Raw genomic sequence first — 15,872 nt, 5'->3', positions numbered from 1 at the left:
CTGAGCCGCTCTGTATTCATTATGGTATCTGGTCTTAGTGACTCAGAACTGATGCCCTGCCAAAACCTCTGCCCCCTCCTTCCCCATGGCTTTATGCCTATACATTTGACAATGCTGTGGTTTTTAACATCTGACAGGCTTAGATTTGCTTGTGCTTGTTCTTGCATGGTGAAGCAAAGGATACCGGAGGGCACAAGAAGCGTGCTGTTCCTTTTACACCAGTCAGAATTGTGGCTTTTTGTCAGCTTCCTAAAGGGAGCCAGATATAAATGTGATGCCTGGAAGAATGAATGTCTTCCCCGTGGCGATGAGGGGGCTCTTAAGCAGGTTTTCCAACCTCTAGATGGGGCCAGAGATTAGTTTACCTTGGAGGAAATGGCAGCTTCAGAGGTATCACGTCCCCAACGAGCTTCCTTCTCTCTAAATTCCACGCTCCCCAAGCTCCGCCCCCAAATCTCCCGGAACATCCCAGCCCAAAGTCGACTACCCTGCTTTTAGGTGATACGACGACGACGATTGTTTGCTTGTAGACTGCCTTTCTCACTGAGGTCCAAGGCAGATTATATGCTGCAAGTGAATACAATATAATCAACAGCTAGGACATTCACAGAGCAAAAACACAACAGGACCAGCAGGTAGGACATTAATTGAAAACGGATACAGTAGGGTCTATTAGCCGCAAATTTGAAAAACTAGCAGAAAGCCGAACTCATAGATGCAACTTTCCTGATACAATATATCAAACTTTCCTGAATTTAAAACACTAGCAATTAGCATGGCATCTTTAGCAAGCTAAAGAAAACCATTCCATCTAATTGGGCCAGGATGCTTTTTCCTGATAATTGCTTTAAGGGTGGGTTTGCTTTTGGCTACCAGGTTAAAGGCATGACCTTTCTCTCCCAATAATTATTTTCAACAGAACGGGCCCAGTGCCCGGTCTTGTCACAAGATGTGCATTGACATCCAGCGGAGGCAGATCTACACGCTGGGCCGTTACCTGGATTCCTCTGTGAGGAACAGCAAGTCCCTGAAGAGCGACTTCTACCGCTATGACATCGACACGAACACGTGGATGCTGCTCAGTGAAGACACCTCAGCGGATGGAGGCCCTAAGCTCGTCTTTGACCATCAGGTCAGTGTGCAGAGCACGTAATCAGAGCCTCAGCTCAAGTAATGGCGGCTGCTTAGTCAGTCATTGGCGGCGGCTAAGCCCAAGCTTTGCAAAGGCCTGCTGTTTTCTCCTTCCATGCTCAGTTCTAAGATCCCGCTGCGTCTCTTCCAAGACTTGATGCAAAAATATTTCGTCCCAAGTTCAAGTCCTCTACGTACTACGAGTTGCAGTTAATGGTATGGGGTTTTTTTTGCATTTCTGTAGAGAACCATGGCTTGTCCTAGTGGACCATGAAATTGCAAAATGTCTCTGAATTGTTAACCTGTGTCACCTCACAACTGTCTGCTATGCCACACGGTCTCTCTGGTTTCATAGAGAGCTTTTAGTTTCACAGAGAGCTTTTGTGTTTCAGTCATTTATCTTAAGCCCTTTGTTAGAGATTTGGGAATGTGTCGTTCCGACATTGGTTTCAAAATCTTGTTCTTGCATACAGAAAAGCATACTGTGGAAATGGCTTAAACTGCCTTTTATTGCAGATGTGTATGGATTCCGAGAAACACATGATCTACACCTTTGGCGGAAGGATTTTGACATGCAACGGCAGTGTGGATGACAGCCGAGCCAGCGAGCCACAGTTTAGCGGCCTGTTTGCTTTTGACTGTCGGTGCCGGACGTGGAAGCTCTTGCGGGAAGATTCGTGTAACGCCGGCCCTGAGGACATCCAGTCCAGAATAGGACACTGCATGTTGTTCCATTCAGTAAGAGCCGGCCCAGACTGTTAATTTTCCACCCAGCTTTATCTTGTACATTCATTGAAGTGAATGACTCTTAAAAATCCAGAAAAGAATGCTAAAAGTAGGGCTGCAAGCTTTAATGAGTAGGTAGTCAATTCAAGCTACTAACTGATGACTGAAGATGCACGAGAGATTTCATTGATGGGGTCGTAAGTTATATATTCTGTTACGAAAGAATGACACGGCTTGGCTACTACTTTGCAGTCACAAGTTAAGGAACATTCTGAGTTTTTCCCCTTTTTTTCAGGCTCTTTTGGATTTGGGATGTTTCTCTCTCAAAGAATGAGAGAAAATAGTTGATGAGTTTATAAGACTAATAGCTTTTGTTTGTGAAAGGGAAAATTCTGTCTTGCTTTTTTTTAATCTCTGTTTGAAGGCTTTGGTGACATAGAGTTATTTACATTGATTATTCAGTTGAAGGGGTAAATGGATAATTAAGATTACCTCAATATGTTACTGGTCATCCTGACTAAGTTAGGCATATTAACATGTTCAGGTCTTCCCTTTTGTTCCGGACATTCTTCTCATTTCCTTCCTTCCTCCTCAGTGAGTGACCTGAAGGGCCAGTTCAGTTCCATAAACCTTCTTTAATTGTCATAGATGTGGTGCAGTTACCAAGAACTAATTTGGCTGTATGTCAATAGCTCTCTGTAGAGGCATATGCTCATTGCATGTTCCAGTTATTTTTCAGTTGTACTTATTTTAAGAGGCTGCAGATAGCCATCTTTGGCTTTACAGTTTAACTTCTATTGACTTTGAGTCTCTCTACATGAGACGCCTTGATGCGTGTTCGCCATGTGTAGGGAGATGCAGTGTTAGTTGAGAAGCGTAGTTTTAAAAGATAGAGCCATTGGAGATTGCTCCTCAGAGCGTTTGTTAATTTCATCTTCGCCTCCCTGAAGCCGTATCAATTTCATCTCTCCAGTCTCAAACTGTGTGGGATTGCAACCAGAGGGCAGCGAGGAATGAAAATGGGCTGGAGCTGCCTTCCAGAGCTGGGCTTGGACTGGAGAGCTTATAATGGGCTGAAGTTTTCCTTCTGGCATTTCATAGTGCCTTCTCACAGCTCCAGTGTATAGCAAAGCCTTTGCCCTGCCACGAGCTCTGTCTTTTTAAACTGCCCTTCCCAGCTACCATTAAATCTCCTGATACGTATTCTTCACGTTAGATATCTCATGTAGAGAGATTCTCTTTTACCTATGCATCATCTGGGGCTAAAGTATAGATGACTGGGGAAGGCAATGGCAAACCATCCCATAAAAGTCTGCCAAGAAAACGTTGTGATGCGACATCCCCCCATGGGTCAGTAATGACTCAGCGCTTGTACACCTACCTACATCTAAAATGAATTTCCAGTGTTAATATAATGATTAGCACATCTTTTCCCCTACAGTCTCAGTTTTATAAGGGACCTCTGTGCTGTGTTTGGTGTTCAATATTGCTCAACCACTGTGTGTTAGGTTTTCAGTTAGAGACTGCCATGGTCTCTTCTTTTTCCCAGAAGGCCAAAGGTACAACCCACCAGCTCTACCAACCAATACTTTATCTAAACAAAACCTGCCATTCTAAACAGGATGCAGGCATGAGGCCTGAAATAATCCACCCTTAAAAATCCAACCCGCTGAAGAGTTCGGAAGAATCTGTAGGCTTGTAGACTGTTGTTATTTTGATAGGTCTTAATAAAAAGGTGTATTACATACCCTTTCCCCATTTTAAGCTGCACCCCAGTAAACCCCTGGATAGTTGTAAGTTTCTGGAAGTGTAAGACCATGCTTGTAAGTTTGGTTTGAAAAGAGTTGCTGTTCAGGAGGTGCTGACTGTAACTCAGGTGGGGGGCAGACTGTGCCCTATCGTCCTACAAATCTGTTTCACTGAGTACTTTAGGGATGCTCAAACACTTCCTTTTCTTCCCTTCAGAGAAATCGGTGCCTGTATGTGTTTGGGGGACAGAGGTCAAAAACATACTTGAATGACTTCTTCAGTTACGACGTGGACAGTGATCATGTGGACATCATATCAGATGGTACAAAGAAAGATTCAGGGATGGGTGAGCATTTTCATTGCATTTCATTCAAAATAAAAACCTAGCCGGCACAAATGGAAGGCTGTTAACTCTAGCATCCACACCGCAACAAGCAAGAGAAGAACGTATGGCTCTCTTTGGGGATGTTCACGCTACTCAAAGGTGTTTGAGTGTGTCAAGAAACCAGCCTCTTTTAGCCTGCTTCTCAGCTGACAAAACTTTGGTTCAGGCTTTTGGCCTCGTCAGGCTGCAAGAGAAATCTCTGGATACTTACTGAAAGAGCTAGCTGTTCCCAGAGGGATAAGCTTGGAGAGGGGACTCATAGCAGCCAGGTGCAGAGGAGGTCGTATAGATCAGAGGCCTACAAGGCCAGGGACAGGCCCAAGGCTCATCCTTGGCACTCTATCTAATTTATGCTTGGAGCATCGGTCGTGGGGCGTCATTTGCTCTCTCCGAGACATGGTCACATTTTTTAGCAACACGTTGCTTGGACCCTCAAGATCAGACCATTTTAGTTGCCCATTTGTGGGTGACACGAAAAGGGCTTCAGTTTGTGCTTTGCTCTCGGTTCAGCTATGGGTGTAATCTTGGCCCTGTCTTTAGCTATCTTGCTTGATGGCAGTCGGCCATTTCTTGAACGTGTGGGTCTCCCATGGAAGACTGAGACCCTGGAGTTCGGTAGTTCTGTTTTGGACTTTGTGGTTTGACCTGACAAGGTAACATCTGGAATATTGGGTAACAAAAGCCTGTTAAGTATTTTAAATTAGCGATTCAGACTTTATTTTCTTTCCTGCCCTGCACAGTTTCTATACGTATACACTTTTGCACAGTTCTTAATAAACGATATTAATTATACTTTTGTGATGTTAATAGGTTTTTGGGGCTTCCATCTGAATTCAGTATCTTGGCCTGTTTGGACTCAGCTACCATATAACTGTTTTTGTGGAACTCGGTCTGCAGGTGTCCTACCTCACAGGGCTGACCTTTTGATTAATACCTGGTATGGCTGGAGACTTTGTTCCTTGGGCTCTAAGCTTAGGGTTACTTTAGCTAGAGGGAACTGGTGGCAGCTCGTTACCCTGAGTTGCAAAGGACCCTGCTTCCCAGAAGTGTATTTCTGTTTCTTGACCCCTCCCCCCCACGGGCTTCTCAAAGGGTTGGGGAACCCACGACAGAGAGTTGTGAAAGCCGTCCCTGTTCATACTGCGGGCAAACTCAGGGTGCTTCAAACCACCTCTCTTGCCTTTGGATTGTAGTAGCTTTCCAGAGAAATGAAGCCAGAGGGAACACTGAGTGGTTGATGCTGCCTGTCTGAGGAGGAAAATGACAAATCCAGGTTTATTCAGTCTCAGGTGGAAGCAGGGATGCAACTGTAAGAAGCTTTGGACAGGAAACAGTAAGAAGTGGGAAAAGGTCAAACAGTCCTTATTTCTGCTGCTTTCCACTTAAAAAGGGGGAGCGCAGAAACTGGGAGATGCTTTGAGCATTCGCTGCATGTCTTTTAATTTGGCCTGAAGGAACTTAATTTCATTAATTCATACTGGAATACTCTGGAAGGCTTATTTTTTAAAATGTAGACTATCGTAAGAGGGGTTAAGAGGGGTTCGTTCAGTTTTCTCTGACGGGGATCCCAAGGGCAACTACAGTCATGTGCCAAGTCAGATCTTTGACTATGGCTCCCTTGAAGAGCAGACTGCTGCTCCCTCTATTGTTAGTCGCAACTTTTTACATTCTTTTGTGTTTCTCAAACAGGTCACCTGTGTTGTGTGGAGTGACTGCTGTGTTACAAGCCTAATCTGGGGCATAGGTCCTGTTTTTTAAAAAAAGTATATACTGCCATCTCTTCTAGAAGAGGCTCTTAATTAAAAATGATAACGTCTTTGGGCGTGGAAATAGTTGTATGTCTCACTGGGTTGCAGAATTCCATCCCATTTTTGTATGCTTCGAGGCCCATGCATATAATTGGGTGTTTTGCTTCCCTTTGAGAGCTTTCTTGGCTGGAGGGGTAGATTTCTGGGGTGGGTGGGAATGTTGAGAGGGAGGGCCGTAGATGTATCTCCTAGTTGGAAGGAAGTGCCTTCATTCTTTTCTCCTCTCCCACCCCCAATCAAGCCCTGGTCTCTTTTTTTCATTTGCAGAACATTTTCTGGATCTAGTAAATTTAAAAATGAGCTTTTAATTTTCACAGTCGTGTATTTTTTTAAAGCCTTAGCTTTGAATGGGCAGGACATCTTCCATGTCTGCATTTTAGAAGGGTTGATGAGGTTACAAGTTTTGCTGACCATCTGAGATGTTTCTCAGTATCCAGATAGGCTAGAAGTTTAAATGAAATCTGAAATTTTCCGGGGTTCTGTCATACCTTGCCTGAGAGAGTATGGTTATTGCTAGTGTATACCTGAGTTTTATTGGCTATAGCTCCCGTGAATGGATCGATCAGTGATTTGGTAGCCTTTTGCACTAATTTTTGAAAATTGCTTCTCTCAAATAACCAAATATATTGGTGGACAGTAGAGATGGGCACGAACCGAAATACGAACCAAAGTTTGTCACAAACTGGGTCGGTTTTTGGTTCATAAACCAGTGGTTCGTTGGAGCTAATTTCTGACGTACCACGATGAACCGCTATGGTTTTAGACAAATCACTATGATTTGGTTTGTTTTTCGGTTTGTCACTGCAGACAGCCTGGCGCCGATTAGTCTGTTACCTAGGCAATGGGTGGGGGGGGTGGGGGCGACGGGCTTTTTGCAGACCTTCTGCAGCCCCGGAAGTGACATAAGGACGAACCAACGGAACTGGTTTGCAAACCAGGCAAGTTCATGGTGGTTCGTGGTTTGAGAAACATGGCGAACCACAAACTGCAATGAACTGCCATTTTCCCGGTTTGTGCCCATCTCTGGTGGACAGTGTGAGGCTTTGTGTGTTTGCGTGTGTGTTTTAGTGGACACCCAGACTACTTTATGTAGCAAACAGAATTTGTCGTATGTATGTATGTAATGTATGTATGTATGTATGTATGTAATTTATAATCCATCTTTCTCACTGAGACTCAAGGCAGATTACACAGTGTGAGATTAGTACAGTAAATACCACATTCAGGAGAGTTCTCCTGGCCCAAATGTATTAATTGCACAGAGCAATTAGTCAAATGAGAACAACATCATTAGCCCTCTTTTCCCCTTGCCACCCTACAAATGTTGGATAGCAGTCTCTGCAAGCCAGTGACCTCCCGTGTCTGAGAAAGTAAATAAACAGTGCCAAATGTTTCCTTTGTTTGTTTGTGGAAGGACACATTAGAATTAGCCTCTCTGCAAGGAAGAACAAAGATGCATTATTTTCAAAACTTCAAATGCCGACAAGAAGTGACTTTAGGTGGAGGGGTTCAGTTTGCAGAAGTTCTGAACAGAAACTGTGATTACTTTTTAAACTCCTGAATGAGGCTGCAAGTTTTCCTCAAGAGGAACTTTTTCCCCTCTCTCTCTCTTTTAGGGGGAAGGGCTGTGGCTCGATGGAAGAGCCCCTGCTTTGCATGCAAAAGGTCCCAGGTTCGATCCTTGGCACAGGTAGTAGGCGACGTGAAAGACTTCTGCTGGAAATCCCGGAGAGCTGAGTAGACAGTACTGACCTTGATGGACCAGTGGTGTTCATGTGAGATGTCTTTTAAAAGATGTTAGACAATCTCTGGGAAAAAAGAAATGCATTCTTAAGCTGCGTTACACCTTTCTGTTGACTTCAGTGGAATCAGAAGGGTCCAACTCTGCCTTCATGTCTGTCAGTTATGAGCCCCGATGCCTAAATGGAACCTCCATGTTCATAGGCAGTGTACTTGAATACCACTTGCTGGGGCTGTTATAAATAGTGGCATGCAGTTGTGATTTGGGCACGTTTGCCATGGGGTGGCAAGTGAGGACTGGATCACACAACTCCAGGCTGCTGTTGCTGGTGTGAAAAGGATTTCAATTGTGGTGTGTTGTCCCCGAACTCTGTGCCAGGTGCTCCTCTATTACAGCAGTCGCTGCTTTTTAGGATTTTCACTTTGGTTTTGATCCATGTGTTCTGTTACATGAATTGATTCGAACATCTCGGCAACCCAGCTCTGTTAACCACATGCGTATCTGGTGATTTTTGTTTCTTTTTATAAACAGATGTTGGCTTCAAAGACTTAACTGTGCAAACAATTCTTGTAGGAAGCTTGGAGACCCTGCAGATTAAGTGTAGAAATAATGTTGGCAACGGTCTCGGATGTGGTTATTCAAGCTTACATCTGAGTACATCTTCTTTGGCTTAGCGCACATAGTTGTGACCACCACTGATAGCTCCAACAATTGGCTTGGTACCTGCTGCTAAATTTGGGTGTTATTTGGAGGCTGGGGGGTAGTTGCTAACAATAAATGGCTGGTTGAAAACGTACTTAGCAATTTGTTGAGCGAAGCAGGAAAAGCGCTGACTTGAAAGAGTGGATGACAGAAGCGCACCTGCATTATATAAGCACACTGTTATTATGTTATTATATAAAGCGGGAACGCTTTAGAGATCGGGCCATCTCTGTGGAACTTCCCTGTTTCATAGATTAAAAATTGGGGCTGGATCCCTTTCTTGGCTTCCGATTGTGGCTGTAGTATAAATTTCTTCAGACTAGAGGCCAAGGTTTGTGTATTCATGCAAACGTTTAAAAAGCGAACGGATTTATTCTGCATATTCAATCCTTTGTTTTGCATATACGTGCCTTAGGGAAACAGAGTCCCCTTAACACCCCCTCCCCGCCTTTCCCCCATTACCTTAAACTTCTTAAAGTTCCCCTTTTAACTGCTAAGTAGCTAATTACGTGTTTTGTGAAAGAAAGCCAGCATTGACCTAAGATACAATGTCTTTATAACATTTCCGGGAAGGGCGGGGAGAAGCTCCTTGTGTTCAGGTTGAGTTTAATATTCCAGGAAAGCGACTGGAACAGATGCTCCCCTTTACACGCCAGCCTCAGAAGCAGGTACCGTCTTTGAGAGGCTGCTTCTTAGCCTTGCACGTAATCTGCCAAATGGGCAGTGGGGTCCAAGCTGGCCGCAGGTTTCTGTGGGCACGTGGCATCCCATAGGCCCCTCTGTTGTGGATCTGCTGCCCCAATAGTGGTCACAAGTGGAAGAAGTTACCAAAATGTAAATGGCACACGTTACCCTTGAAGGAGGCTTTGGGGAGTGTTATATAGCTCCTCCCCCTCAGTATCAGTTATGTGTGCACTCCAGAAAGACCTTTTGGCTTAAAACACAGAGGCCTGGGTTAGTGCTTTTTCCCAAAGTGCCTTCAAACAAGAATGGTGGCTATTCCTGATGGTAGCCACTGTCTCTGCCCATGGTAGCTTTTCTGGTATGATCTTAAACATTACCCTCTGTGCATCTCCATCTGCCTGTAGCCGTGATATGCTGCTGCCGGGGCACGAAGCATTGGCATATACCCATTGCACATATTGAGGTATGTGCATGGGGCATGTAATAATGCCCTCTCCGTGTGCACATGTTGCCATAATTTAAAGGCTTCAAAAAATGGCACCCTTTTTTCAGAGGCTCTGAAGCAAAATGTGTGGCAGTTCTTGAGCAGCGAGACGGTGATCTCCCTTTAGAAAAAAAACCTCTCTCAGGTTAGAGATTTTATGGCATTAGGTATATCTTTAAATTCACCCCCGGACTCTCTCCTTTATTCTTTTGCATGGCCTTCCCTGAGGACCACGCTTGGCAACCTTCCAACATACCTTGCTTGCTTTCTTTCCCATTAGCAAGATGTTCTTGCTAATGGGAAAACGCAGGATTTATAGTAGTGTTTAAGTCTGATGAGACAGTGTGGGGGGCTCATGTTCGCTGTCGCCTTGTTAGAGAGTTATTGCCCCTCACCGAGAGAAGGTATGCTGTAAATAAGCTGTGTTTACTGGACAGCCACGTGCGGCTAGAAGGCGCAGGAGTAATGTCCAGCTATCGTGCTGTTTTGAAGTGGCTTAACCCACATGGCCATGTGTCATGTTCCAGCTAGTCATGCTCTCTGTAAACAGCCCCCTCTCTCCCAAGACCTCATGCGAACTCTGGACTATATTCTTTGGGATCCTCACTGAAGTGAAAGCTTTTTAACACCATCAGCATGCTGTATGTTTGATCGGTCGTTTTGCCAGCAGCCTGTATGCGTGCTATTCAGCTTTGTAAATTTAGTTTTATAATTGGGTTATAAAATTATGTTCAAGCCCCCCCCCCCATTTCATTATATAAAACTAATGTTGTTGCTGGGCGCCTAATGAAATTGTCGGGCAATTCAGAACAGACACGAACGTTTAATTAACTAGTGGAATTTGCTGCTCCCAGTTGTGATCATGGGCACTGTCCGGGGAACAAGGAAATCCTTAGCTGGGAGAGACACCTCCTTAAGCGTGCCTTCTGTGCACACGCTTTCTACTATTTGAAGTGAGTAGGGAAGCTTGTGCCCTGACTCGGATAGCCCGGGCAAGGCTGATCCCGTCAGATCTCAGAAGCTAAGCAGAGTTGGTCTTGGTTAGTAACTGGATGGGAGACCTCCAGCGAAGACCAGGGTTGCAGAGGCAGGCAATGCCAAACCCCCTCTGGGAGTCCTTTGCCATGAAAAACCCACCAAGACTTGCCATAAGTCAGCTATGACTTGGTGGCACTTTCCATGAAGTCCAGGGAAGTTCGTGCATGTCATATATGCCTCCTGCATATCTGTCATGATCGTATCTTGGTTTCTGATATCTGGTCTCTGAGAGCATGGAGAGTTCTTTATTGCTGCCATGCCAGTAGATTATCTTGCAAATGTTTACTTCCGCTTTCTCGCTCCTCTGAGCCGGTGTCCTTGACTGCCAGCTGAAACTGGCTCGAGAAACATCCTTCTTGAGAACCAAAGATGAGTTCATCTTTCTCATTGTCTGCTCAAAAACGATGTCTCACCCAGCAGCTTCGCTGGCTCCCTGTGGAATTCCGGATCCATTTCAAGGTGTTGGTTTTAACCTTTAAAGCCCTAAACGGATTGGGACCAGCATACCTGAGGGACCGTCTCTCCCAGTATGTGTCCCGGAGAGCTCTTCGTTCAGCAAGTAAGAACTTACTGGTGATCCCTAGCCCTAGGGAGGCTCGATTGGCCTTGACCAGGGCCAGGGCCTTTTTGGTCCTGGCCCCAACCTGGTGGAACTCTCTGTCTGAGGACACTCGGGCCTGCCGGGATCTTGTATCATTACGGTGGGCCTGCAAGACGGAGATGTTCCGCCAGGCTTACGGTTGAGGCCAGCGTCAGGACCATCATCGAGCCTCCCACCGGTCTCCGGTATTCGAGTACAGCTCGTGTGTCTGTCTACCTCCTCTTTGTATGCTGGGGGCAGGAATGTGCAGCCAACTATATCAGGTTTTTGTATATATATAATTTTAATTGCTGAATTTTATTGTAGAATCTGCTATGCAGTAGTATTTTATGACTGTTGTACCCTGCCCTGAGCCCACTTGTGGGGAGGATGGGTTAAACACCGAATAAACTAAACTAAACTAAACTAAACTAAACTAAACTAAACTAAACTAAACTAAACTAAACTAAACTAAACTAAACTAAACTAAACTTGTTAACGGTCTTCTTTCCCAAAGGTGAGAAGAGTCCCTATAACTAACATTGCTAGTCCCACATACGTCACTTCTGCCAATTTCACTGGCTATGCACCTTGTACTGAATGGACCTCTAATAAAGTCACTTCAACTGGAACACCTGTGTGTTAACTGTGGAGAACTTGGGGACCCAACTGCCAGGGACTGACAGTGTACTTCTAGAGCTCCATACTTACAACTGTGCACAGATGGAGCTTCAAGTGAAATTAGTGTGTGTTAACCTTTCCCCCTATGTTGACAAAACATAGCAAGAAATAATTGAATGGCAGCCTCACAGGTTTCTTTAAATTCTGAACCTGACCTTTCTTGATGAACAAGATCACACATTGTTTCTTTAACCTGCCCGGCGGCATGATCTTGTAAATCTTCCAGAAATAGGTAGAATGAGATGCTGGTGATTTGGAAGCATACTGAAACATGTCCCCAGATAGCTCTCCTGAAAGCTCTTTGGATTTGGTGTCCGTACAGTGCCAACAGTTTGCAGAGGGCATCAGCAGAAAAACTGGGGGAAGGCTGCCTCAGGAAGTTTACAGGTAGAGAACAGAAAGGAAACGGGCGAAGAAAGCAAACAGACTTTTAATTGCGGTTGGGGACGTAGAAGGGAGAGTTGAACGAGGACTTCTTTTCTTGGGGGTTGGCAGCCAGTATGTTTTTCTTGGAGGTATTTTATTCTGGCTGCCCATGGCGGTGGAGGATGTCTCTGACACTTTAATGGCAGTGGACTCTTCCAGGTTGGATTGGCTTGTAGTTAAAATGATCAAATGTCCTGTTTTGGAGGGAAACCAGAGGCATGTGGAAAGATGCAAGGAGTTTGTATTTTTTTAAAAAGCCGCCCAGTTTTTAATGAATTTCCTTACATCTCTACTCAGAACCTCCCCCCCCCCCCCGCCCCAAAGTTGTTAGTCAAGATGCCTCATGGAGATCAGAGATCCAGTATGGAATCACGGTCTGGTGGTCAGGCTGTGACTTGAACGGTTCAGGGTTTGGGTCCCTCTTCAACCACTAGGTGACTTTGGGTGTGTTACTTTCCTTCTGCCCATCTTACCTTGCAGAGTTGTTGGGAAAACAGAAGGGGAGGGAATCGTGCATGCTGGCTTGAGTTTTTATTCAAGCAAGAGCAGGATAAAAATGGGGAGGGTGAATCAATCTGTGCCTGACGCTACATCTTCTGGGAGGCAGAAGTAGGGCAGCATTTCCTCTCCCTGCAGCAGGCAAAAGTTGATGAGAATCTGGAACCCGAATCCCTAAACTGAAATTTTGAAGGTCATTTGGCAAGACAGATTATTTTAGCACACGGTGCACAGTAATGTATGGAATCTTCGACCCCAAGATGACATTGGAGGGGTCACTGGCTAGGACAGTTCATGCAGGTTCTTGACAGAAGAGATCTGTTAGTGACTTAGCTGTGATATTGAGTGGAACCTCCATATTCAGAGGCAGTGCACCTGTGAATGCCAGGGGCTGAAGACAGACGAGGAGAGAATGGCTTTCCGAGAGTGTTTGACCAGCTGCTGTTACATCTAGTGATGGTGGACTAGATGGAACCTAGATCTGATCCATGGTGATCTTGTAGACTTTCGGAGCTCTACCTGCAGCAAGGTTGAGAGTGACCCTCCCTTGTCAGAGGCGGGAGCTAAGGAAGGAATCAAGGAGAGCTTTGTGGTGTTAGCTCCTTGAATGAAGTCAAACTGACCATGTAGCCGGATCCTTTGCAGGACGAGAGCGTGGTGGTAAAGTGGTTGAGTTGTGAATCAGCACTCTGCTGGTTCGAATCCCACTCCTGCCGTGAGCTCAGCAGGTGGCCTTGAGTGAGCCACTCCTCTGAGCCCAGCTCCCCAGCTGCATTGTGGGGATAATGATAACATTGACTTTGTTCACTGCTTTGAGTGGGGCACTAATCTATCTAGAAGAGCAGTATCTAAGCACCATCGTTGTCGTCGTCATCATCATCATCGTCATCATCCTATCACCTTTCTTTTATTCCGTGGTTAGATAGGGTGGAGGAGCGGACTGTTTGCTGCTGTTTCTGGAGTGATCCGCCAGTGTCGCTTGGGTTTCCAGTTGGGTAGAGGAGGTTCGGCTTAGCAGAGAAGCTGTGGGGATGGGCAGGGGGCACGGCATGTTTGATATGGTCGAAAGTCTTGCCAGAAGCCGATCGAGGAGAGCATTTATTTATATCTGAATCCATTCATTACATTCCCCCTCAGGATTAGAGGATGCGGTGTGCAAACCCAGGCTGCTTTAATCTCACCCTGGGAGTGGGGGCACAGCGGCATCTGAACAGTGCATGGGAACATGCTATGCATTTCCAACAAAAAGAGGCGCAATTTTTGTTCTCTGTTACAAGGTGCAAAGCTCGACAAAATGCAAGGAGTAGGAAATAGCTGCTAAGGTTGCTAGAGTGAAATAAAGCAAAACGGGGAGAAGAGTTGGTTCCGTGTTGTTTTCTATCCCCTCCTCCTTTCATGCTAATGATGTACGGCAGAAATGATTGATTTAAAATTATACGTGAGCGGGGATGTCAGGTTTTTTAAAAAAGAGATGTCGCCTGATGAGTTTTGTGGACTTAACTTGCAGCTCTGGTGCAGCGTCCTGAGGAAGAGATGGAGCGCCACAATACCAGATCCCTGGTTTGAATCTAGTCTCTGCCCAGTGGCCTCAGGCAAGCCACTGTCCTGCAGTGTCCCCCCCCTTCCATCTGCAACCGGGCATAATGTCCTGCTTTACAAGGTTGTTGTGAGGATTACACTGTGATCCTGTGCCTTACTTTTGACGTAAATCCTGAATATCATTATGATGATGGGTGTGCTTAGATGGAACTCTACTGAGCTTTGCCAATTAAAAAAAAGCATTTAATTACTATGGAGGAGCTGTAAGCCAGGAGTAGATGAAAAGCATGAAGGCGATAATGACTTCAAGCTCCTTCTCCCAACCTCCCTCCTCCTTCATTCCTGGTCTTGGATGCAGTCCTTGGCCTTGCCCCGCGTCCTGTGCTTTTTTTGCCAGGTGGGGGGGATCCTGGATGGCTCAGGCAGTAACCAGTTTTGGATCCCAGTCGTGAGCAGACTGCAAAGGGCTCCGGTTTGTTAGAGGAGGGCCTTCAGATGCGTCTCTGAGCCACGGTGCTTGTTTTCCTGGCGGTCGATGGCTGCCTCGAACTGCTTAGTCATGGTGTGGCATTTTCCTGCCTCTTGAGTGTGGGAAAACAGGCAAAAAGCAAGCCAGTCGAAGCCTCCTGTACACTTAAGAGTCGTTAGCCAGATGCTGAGTTTTCTTTCTTCCTCCCATGCACAAATGCAGGTTTTGCCCACGCTCTTCTAAAGGGGGGGGTGGGCAGGATTCGCGAGAGCATTTCCTTTTTGCTAAGCAACTTGTCTGGATGCCAGGAACCTTCACCTAGCACTTCCCTCCCTGCTCCCTTGTAAACTGATCCAGAGAAAGAGAAGAGAAAAACAGAACCAGTGCACAAGAGATCACATGCCGGCCTCAGATGCTTGCTGAAAGGCTGGTTGCCCCGGGAAACAGGGAGCGAGATGTGCCCAGCCAACAGTCAGGACGGCCAATTATTTGCTTATGCTTTGGTTGGGTACAGGAATTAATGTGAAATCTTCAGCACTTCCAGCAGGGGTTTTGATCTGAATGTGAAATTGAGGGGACAACATCAGCCATCCTGCTGCAGCTTTCCAGAAAGTTCTTCTCTTAAGGGCCTCTCCTTCTAAATTCCCATGAACCCTGGGGCAAGATATGCCCAGGAGCATATTGGCAAGCAACGAGCTTGAGACCCAGCCTCTGTGAATCGTTATGAACTTCCTACTGATCACCTATTTCTGTATCATGTCACTTTCTTCCCCTTGAAGGAGCATCTTTCTGCCAATTTGTACGAGTTGCGTATACATTTTAACAGACGGGATTAGGCAAACGTGGCAAGCCCTTAAGATCCACCCTTGCATTAAAGCTTCCGCTGAATTGCTCTGGCACCATTTACCGCTAATGGATCTAACTGACTTTCGCATAAGCTGCTGCTTCATAATCCGCCTTCTGCCTTGCTCTCCCAGCCTCTGTTGCCCAGCAAACGTGGAAGTGGTTCGAAGATGCATCTGTGTTTGTGCAGGGCCTCACAGGGTGGTGTTCTGTTGGCTTATTCTGGCTGGGAGAGACTGTGGCTCAGTGATAGAGCATCTGCCTGGCATGCAGGGGGTCCCAGGTTCAATCCCCGGCTTCGCCAGTTAAAAAGGACCAGACAGTAGATGATGTGATGAAAGCCTCCACCTGAGACCCTGGAGAGCAGCTGCCAGTCGGAGTAGACAAT

At 45.8% G+C, this 15,872-nt stretch overlaps 1 protein-coding gene across 2 annotated transcripts in view; it reads left to right on the top strand.

Moving 5' to 3' along the window:
• MKLN1 (muskelin 1) overlaps window positions 1-15,872 on the top strand; it is a 107,762-nt gene that overhangs the window by 80,512 nt on the left and 11,378 nt on the right. For both annotated transcript variants that reach the window (XM_054989198.1, XM_054989201.1), the window contains exons 10-12: window positions 920-1,132; window positions 1,648-1,869; window positions 3,823-3,952. In XM_054989198.1, the coding sequence (XP_054845173.1) occupies window positions 920-1,132; window positions 1,648-1,869; window positions 3,823-3,952 (565 nt within the window). The remainder of the gene's footprint in view (window positions 1-919; window positions 1,133-1,647; window positions 1,870-3,822; window positions 3,953-15,872) is intronic.

Source organism: Eublepharis macularius, chromosome 9 (genome assembly GCF_028583425.1).
Source record: "Eublepharis macularius isolate TG4126 chromosome 9, MPM_Emac_v1.0, whole genome shotgun sequence".
Taxonomy (NCBI): domain Eukaryota; kingdom Metazoa; phylum Chordata; class Lepidosauria; order Squamata; family Eublepharidae; genus Eublepharis; species Eublepharis macularius.
Note: the sequence above shows the minus strand (reverse complement) of the source record. Positions and strands in the feature narration are given on the sequence as shown.